The sequence below is a fragment of the Plasmodium gaboni genome, chromosome 14 (genome assembly GCF_001602025.1).
Source record: "Plasmodium gaboni strain SY75 chromosome 14, whole genome shotgun sequence".
Classification (NCBI taxonomy): Eukaryota; Apicomplexa; class Aconoidasida; order Haemosporida; family Plasmodiidae; genus Plasmodium; species Plasmodium gaboni.
Genome location: NC_031494.1, coordinates 2,336,118 through 2,344,699, shown reverse-complemented (window position 1 = coordinate 2,344,699; position 8,582 = coordinate 2,336,118). Strand labels below are relative to the sequence as shown.

The 8,582-nt window shown below is 17.0% G+C and overlaps 2 protein-coding genes across 2 annotated transcripts; one reads left to right on the top strand and one right to left on the bottom strand.

Moving 5' to 3' along the window:
* Window positions 1-701: 701 nt before the first annotated feature.
* PGSY75_1462600 (putative membrane protein) lies at window positions 702-2,427 on the bottom strand (the record flags this gene model as incomplete). Its single annotated transcript, XM_018788309.1, has 2 exons — window positions 702-1,176; window positions 1,331-2,427. The coding sequence occupies 2 exons, from the start codon at window positions 2,425-2,427 to the stop codon at window positions 702-704; spliced, it is 1,572 nt and encodes a 523-aa protein (XP_018639681.1).
* A 1,010-nt stretch (window positions 2,428-3,437) lies between these two features.
* PGSY75_1462500 (hypothetical protein) lies at window positions 3,438-8,169 on the top strand (the record flags this gene model as incomplete). Its single annotated transcript, XM_018788308.1, has 22 exons — window positions 3,438-3,444; window positions 3,566-3,684; window positions 3,813-3,945; window positions 4,058-4,199; window positions 4,288-4,366; window positions 4,545-4,718; window positions 4,896-4,945; window positions 5,092-5,150; window positions 5,255-5,464; window positions 5,547-5,618; window positions 5,747-5,850; window positions 6,006-6,221; window positions 6,311-6,381; window positions 6,484-6,554; window positions 6,634-6,731; window positions 6,831-6,907; window positions 6,993-7,071; window positions 7,167-7,352; window positions 7,440-7,497; window positions 7,606-7,715; window positions 7,861-7,914; window positions 8,056-8,169. The coding sequence occupies 22 exons, from the start codon at window positions 3,438-3,440 to the stop codon at window positions 8,167-8,169; spliced, it is 2,283 nt and encodes a 760-aa protein (XP_018639680.1).
* Window positions 8,170-8,582: the final 413 nt, after the last annotated feature.

Genomic DNA, 8,582 nt, shown 5'->3' with positions numbered 1-8,582 from the left:
ATATTATTATTATTATTTATTTTTTTTTTTTTTTTTTTTTTTTTTTTTTTTTTTTTTTTTTTTTTTTTTTTTTTTTTTTTTTTTTTTTTTTTTTTTTTTTTTTTAAAAAAAAAAAAAATATAAATTTTTTAAAAAAAAAAAAAAAAAAAAAAAAAAAAAAAAAAAAGTAATTTTAATACACATAAATAACTCAATAAAATTAAAAATTTTATTATAAATTTAAATATTCACTTTTACGCACATCTGCAATGTAATATATCAAAACAAAAAAATATAAAACGGCATTAATAAATATTTGAAAGGTAGGTTTCTTATTATTTTATTCTTATATTTTGATAATATATTTATTTACATATGTATAATTCACATATTTGAATTATAAAATTTATTTTTTTAAAATAATATTTAAATGTTCATATGGTTCATTTAGTTTTTATAAAATTTTGTTGTAGGAGAATGTAAGAATTTATTTACTAGTATAAAAATAAAGACAAAAAATAAAATAAGAAAATAATACATACACAAAATAAAAAAAAGGAATACAAATCATATTAATAATTAATTAAAAATATGAAGAAATATAAACTTTTTGTTAAAATATCGAAAATCATAAAATTATATTAAGATAAAAACAAAATGAATGAATAAATAAATATATATATATATTTATATTTATACCAAATTATTTATTACATTTGAGGCTAAAACGAACTAGATAATTGCTCTGATGAATTACAAATAGAACGAAATGTATAAAATATACAATATAAAGAATATATAATCATAAAAGCACACAAAGCTATACATACTAAGAACATTTGTCCATACGAAAACAAAACAAAACTTTTGAAATATTCATAAGTTCTTTTGTTTAATAAAACCCAATAAAAGTCATTGTAATCATTCTTTTTATACTCATTATATACTTTGGAGCCTTCATTAAAATCTTCAATTAATATATATGCAATCAATAAAGAAAACAAAAATAAAAATGTGTATATAAATCCCATGAACAGTTTAAAAAGCCTTTCACAAAAGCATTGTGAGAAAATCAAAAAAAATATTAATATTAGGCTAAATACATATAACACTAAACCAATGATTGAGAAAAAAAATATTCCACTACAAACGAAAATACACGCTAGGGTAATCAAATAAGACATAGAAGGAGCATACCTAAAAGAAAATATATATATATATATATATATATATTATAATATGTTATAAATGTATGTACATGATTGATTAAAAGTAGACAAATATATTATAATTATTCTGAAAGGTATAAATACATATATATATATATATATATATATATTTTCTCCATTACATTAACGATATTGACATCGAACTTTTGGTTGTTAATGTGGCACCCTTATGGATATATATAAAAGACATCAATAATAAAACAGATGATAGAATAAGTATATTTCTTTCTTTTAAATCATCTATATATTTATTTAATTTTGCATTTTTATTAGTATCCTTTACTTTCTTAATTTTATCTATTGAATCTAAATATATTTTAATAATTTCATCATCATGTTTTACTAATTCATATTTTAAAGTGTTAAAAAGTGATTTATTATATTGATTAAATATTTTCTGAAATTTATCTGTGAAATTTTTTATTTTTTCAGAGTTTGTTATAAAAGCAGATGAATTAGTTTCCATAAATTTATAAAATTTATCATATATATCAAAATTAAGACGTATATTTTTTATTTTCTCATATAAATCTAAAAGAGTATTTTGAACTAAATCTTTATGTATAGTTTGATCAGAAACTTTTATATCCTTAAACATTTTCATCAAATCTTCTCTTGATAAACTTTTGTATAATATTTCTTTTTTTGTTTCAAGGAATGTTTGTCTATCTTTTATCATTTCTAATACTTTTGTTGCATCGAAAAAAGTTGTATCAGGTAATTCTGGAGGTTTCTGAGATTTTACTACTACTATTTGAGGATCAGATGATAATTCATTTATATCAATACTATCCAATTTGTTTATTTTATTTAATAACATATAATCAGGATGATATTTTAAAGCATCCATTATGCCAATAATTTTTAATGATATATTTTTACTAATTGATGTTGTATATACACCAGATGATATTAAAAATAAAGACACAATGAAAGATCCCAAATATATAGGACGTAAGCAAGATTTATATACAAAATGACCCAATACAGAAAAAAATATTAAACAAGAAGCACCAATCAAATTATATATACTCAAATAATAAATCATTTTATATTCACCATCTGCTAATTTTTTGTTTAACAGGGTTAATTCGTCATCATTTACAAAATGTAGTAAAAATAGCGATGAACATATTATTAAACTTATACCCTTAGACCATGTTCCAATGGCAGTATTTTCAATTCCTCCTTTCTTATCATGATTACACAAAAAACACATACTTGCACAAAAACTAAATAAACATAAGAATTAACATATAATAAATAATATCTAATATTTTCTAAATCAATATACTATAAATATATGTTTTAATTTCAATCATATAATAATTTTTTTTTTATTTATATATATATTTTTTTTTTTTTAATTATCAATTCATAACTTTAAATTTGTAAATATATATATATATATATATATATATATATTCTTTATATATTTAGTACTCTATTAATTATAATTATTATATAATATAATTATTATGTTTATGTAGATTCTATATTATTATTAGATGGTGTATTACAATATTTTATCATATATAAGCTATAATATAAAAGAATAAAAAGATGAATTTTTTTTTTCTTTTCTTGAAAATTAAAAGGATTATGTTATAAATAAATAAATAAATATATATATATATATATATATATATATATATATATATATATATATATATATACATATATATGTATTTTCCTTTTATAAATAATTAAATAATTATTCAAATATACTTAAAGAATCCATTTATGCTTATTCTCATAATTCCTTTTAATATTATGATTTTACCCTTTTATGTGTAATACATAGAAGACAAAAAATTTTGATAATAACATAAATTAATTTTTACAGTAAAATATATGAAAGAAAATAATTAAAGTTATAATATAAATAAAAATATTTATATATATTATTATAATTATTATTATATAATTTCTTTAATTATTTAGTTAGTAATATTAATATATGTTTAGACAAACATTTTAAATTCATATTTATATATTTTTACCCTTATCTGATCCTATATTTTATAAATATTCACACAATATATATATATATATATATATTATAATAACTTATTTATATTTTATTATGTACAACGTATAATACAAAATATGTAAAAATATTTTACAAATAGAAAGAAAGAATAGATAAAATAAAATTTCCACACATTTTAATTATTCTACATATAATTATTTTGAAAAAAATTGTTTTTAATTGAAGAAAAGAATATAATGGAATGTAAGTATATATTCAAATATATTTTTTTTAAATAATTATATAATATTACATGTATATATATATATATATGTATGTATTCATATTGCACACCTTTTTTATTTTTTCGTTTTGCTTCTTTTAGTACCAAGAGAAGTTATTAAATGGTTGCATCATTTAAATATATCCTATTCACTTAGAAATATTAAAAGTGCTAGTAATGGTATAATTATTGCTGAAATATTGAATATATATATGCCTCAGGTATATTATATATTATTATTTATTATTATTTTTTTTTTTTATTTATCTATGTATATATAAATCTATTACAAAAGATATATAAGATATAATAGTTAAATTCTTTATTGTTCTCATTTTTTTTTTCTTAGAGCATTCATATGAATAGCTTAGAGAATGGTTTCAGTAAAGAAATAAAAAGAAAAAATTGGATAATCATAAAAAAAGTTTTAACACATTTAAATGTACAATATGACGAAACAGCTATAATTAATTCTGAAAAGAGTAAAATAAAAATATATATATATAATATATTTTTATATATTTTTTATTTAGTGTTATATTTATAACCTTAAAATATAAATCATTCTTACTTTTTACTTTTTATTTGTGTTAGATGAAATTATTAAACTCTTTATTCAATTATACCAATATTTCAATGAAAATAAAGCAAAATATGAATGCATCTATACAAATGAAGAAGAAAATAAAAAATATATTCCGTCATTTGCTAGACCTACAATAACTCAGAAAATTAGGTAGATGTCTATATGTATATATTAAAAAAAAAAAAAAAATTATCATAATTATATATATATCTTATACCTATATATGTACTATTTATAGGGAGAGTAATATTCATGATATAATCGACGAAGATAAAAAACATACGAGTGCATATGAATTAGTTAAACAAGAAGAATATGTAATGATTATATAGAGAACGGAAATATTTATGTGTATTTATTATTTGTTTTTTTAATACATATATATATATATATATATATATATATATATATATATTATATCATAAAAAAAAATATTTTTTTTTTTTTTTTTTTTTTTTTTAATAATTTATATATTTATAATATCAACTATAATAGAATGCTGCTCTTCAAAAAGAAAAAGAAAAAGAGGAAAAAGAAAACAAGAACAAGCAAAGGAATAAAAAAAATGATCAAAATGAAACTTATCTATATAATGATATTGAAAAAAGTTGTAGTATCATCACAATAAATGATAATAGCGATTATCCTGATTATACTGATATAAAAACTGTAATGTTATATATTTAGTAACATGTCTAAGATTTAACATGTTAATTAATATAAAAATGTTGTTATAGTTTGAATATTAAATATGTTCACATGTGGAAAATTATAAATATATTTTGACTTGATATTTTATTATAATTTTTTTTTTTTTTTTTAATTATATATATTTATAAATTATAGCTTGATTCCTTTATCAAAGATAAAAACAATTTAAAAACCCTAACAATGAAGTAAAAACATACATACATACATATATATATATATATATATATATATAATTAAACCATATAATATCCCTTAGAAATACATAATATTAAAATAATTGTTATACAATATTATACATATTATTATATCTTTTCCAAATATAATTATTAAGAAGTGTCAAGCTCTTTAATGAACAGGAAAATAGAAAAGTCCCTGGAAAATCTACCCAAGGTTAATTAAAAGATTGTATATACTAGATAATATAATAAGTATACAAATATTAATATATATATGTATATATATTATTCTTTCTCTCTGTATATATTTCAATTTAGACGAGAAAATAACTGATATTATATATAACATATTGAATGATTATATAGCTGACTATGAATGTGAAACGTTTCACAAATCAGATTTCATTACTTCCATTTATAAGATGAATAAATTTTATAAAACCTTTAAATATGAAGAATATAATAATTCAAAAGTTATAAATAATTTATATGAAAAGTTTTATATCATATGTTCCTTAAAAGAATATGGTATTAAATTTTTTCAAAAAAAAATAATAAAAATAACAAATATATATATATATATATATATATACATATATGTATATTTTAGAACTTATAAGGAGCATATTAGATGATTTAAAACTTTTCAATGAAAACATATCTATGATTATATCATTAAATGGTTATGAATTTTTCCATATATGGAAATTATTTTATCCAGGTATAAATATTTATTCATACACCAGAATAATCAATAGAATATCAAACATTTATATTCATATATATATATATATATATTTCTTTTTTAAGTCCTAAGTAACCCTTCATGTGATAAGGAAATTTTTAATCTCATCATGACGTATATAAAACAATTTCTGAGCTATCTAAGAATAAATGATATGACAACAAATGATGTAATTAATAGTTATATTTTAAAACGTTTTATGATAATATTATTTTAATAAATTATATGTAATAATAAACGTTAAAATGTATTAAAATTTGTTCTTATTCTTTATGATTTACTTATAAATAAATAATTATATATATATATTATATCTTTTTATAGATTCTTTGTAATATTATATTAAGAAGTCTTATTCTTATTCATTACGATGAAAATAAAGATATATCATGTTTTTGTGAATTAATCATTATGATAATAAATAACGATATAAATTATTTCATGAATATTTTGAACATGATTAAAAATATGATGTCTTTTGATTTCTTCTATCTTTTTTTAACAACTCTTTTAAATAACTCCCCAAGTTCTTTCATATATGTAATATATGTATATAATTTCCATGATATATTATATATATATATATATAAATACTTATATTATAATACATTATGATCTTTGCTCTACAGAATAAAGACGTTAAAGATATTTATCTTTATTATATATTCATTGGATTGCATACAAATAAAAAGAACATCATGTAATATAATGTCTTTATAAATATATATATAAAAAAAAAAAAAAAAAAATTATTAATATATTTATTTTTATGCGTTTATTTTATATACATATAATTTGACAGGTTGCTTACATTAAATGTGTTGAATATGCTTAGTCAACATGATAACTATTATGAAATCGTTTATTTATCTGGTAAGAAAAAAAAAATATATATATATGTATATATTTATATTTATACACATTAATATTGTGTTTGCTTCTTTCACTTTAGGATTGTTCCTTAAATTGCTAGAATTAAGAAATATACACTATGACATATTTCTGTTTGTTATATGCTCAAATATGATATTTATGATAACTGAACATAAAGTAATTAAATTTAAAGAATACACATAATTATAAAATATACATAATTTTTTATATAATTCATATAGAAAATATATTAAAATGATATTCATCTATTCGTAGAAACAAAATGAATTCAGCATTGAAGTAAAACAATTATATCAAGTTTGTTCTTTATTGTTAAAAAGAACCAAAAATAAGTAATGAAAAAATAATTAAAATATAATATATATATATATATATATATATATATGATAACATCTATTTTTCTAATATTCTCTATAGGAACCTATTATATTTATTCTTTTTATACTCTCATCAATTAATAGATAAAGATGAGCAATATTGTAATTTATTTATGGAGGTACAAAATTTTTAAAAAAATAAAAAATTATATAAAAAGAAAGAAAAGTAAATATATAACATATATATTTACATACATATATATGTTATATTCAGACTTATGGACAAGTGAGCGAAGAAGAACATAAAGTATTTTTTTCTTCAAATGTTTTAGATGAATATTTTAGAAACTTCTACAAATATAAAATTATGAAGAAATATTTTCACAATATATTAAATGAGAATATAAATATATTAAACGAAAGATTTAATACGGCTGTCCTAAATATATTGATGACAAAAGTGAGTATTCATATTTAAAAGCATAAAAAAATAAAAATAAAAATAAGAAGAAAAATAAATTTTTTTTTATTTTATTACATATTCAAGGATAAATGGAAAGAAACAACTTCTTTGAATATATTAAAGAACTTTATTATATATAAAAGTAATTACATATAACCATTTAATAAAATACATAATATATATATATATATATATATATATATATATATATATGTACTTATGTATGTTAAATAAATTTGAATTACTATAGAAGATATGAAATTATTTAATTATATCGCCATATACAATAATATTTTTGAGAATATGATACAAAACGTCTTTTCAGAAAATCATGCATTTTTCGAAATATCCAAGGATGTGGTAATATATATATATATATTTTTCTTGTTAACACAATTTTTAATATTATTATAAAATTTATGGGGCCATATTATACATTGTTTATTTTGTTAAATAAATAAATATATATATATATATACAATTATATATTTATCCTTTTGGATAGCTAAATTTTTATTGGTTTTCATCTAATGAAGAATTAAAAAAACAATCTTTCGAAGTATAGAAGAAAAAAAAAATTAATAATTATAGACACTATAAATAAATACATACATATATATATATATATATTTATTTATTTACATGTAAGGACATCATGATTAATATTTGAATATTTTGCATCCTTCTTTCTTTTTTTCAGACATCTATGAATTATTTAAAAGATATTTATGCTTCAAATAGAAATAGTATATATCCCCATACAATAAGATATATTGAAAAATTAGTAAAAGGTTATATAAAAATATTATTTTGATAAAAAATTTTATGGTTATATATTAAATATAAAGAAATTTTATATATAATATCACTTATATATTTTTGTAGATACTTATATCAAGAGACATAATATTTTTATATAAATACTTATATTAATTTGTATACATGATGATGGAAATAAACGTAAAAAGAATTATATCATAAGAAAAGAAAAATATTATGAAAGCAAAGGAGATACCACAAATTAACCATTTTTTAGTACATATATATAATATATATATATATTTTTTTTTTTTGATATGGAACATAAAATAATACTATTGAAAAAAGAATGAAAAAAAAAAAAAACATTTCAATATTATATATCATGTCTTAAATTACTTATTTATTTTATTATTTTCTTTTTTTATTTGTATAAAAAATTATATAATTTCTTTTTATTAATATAAA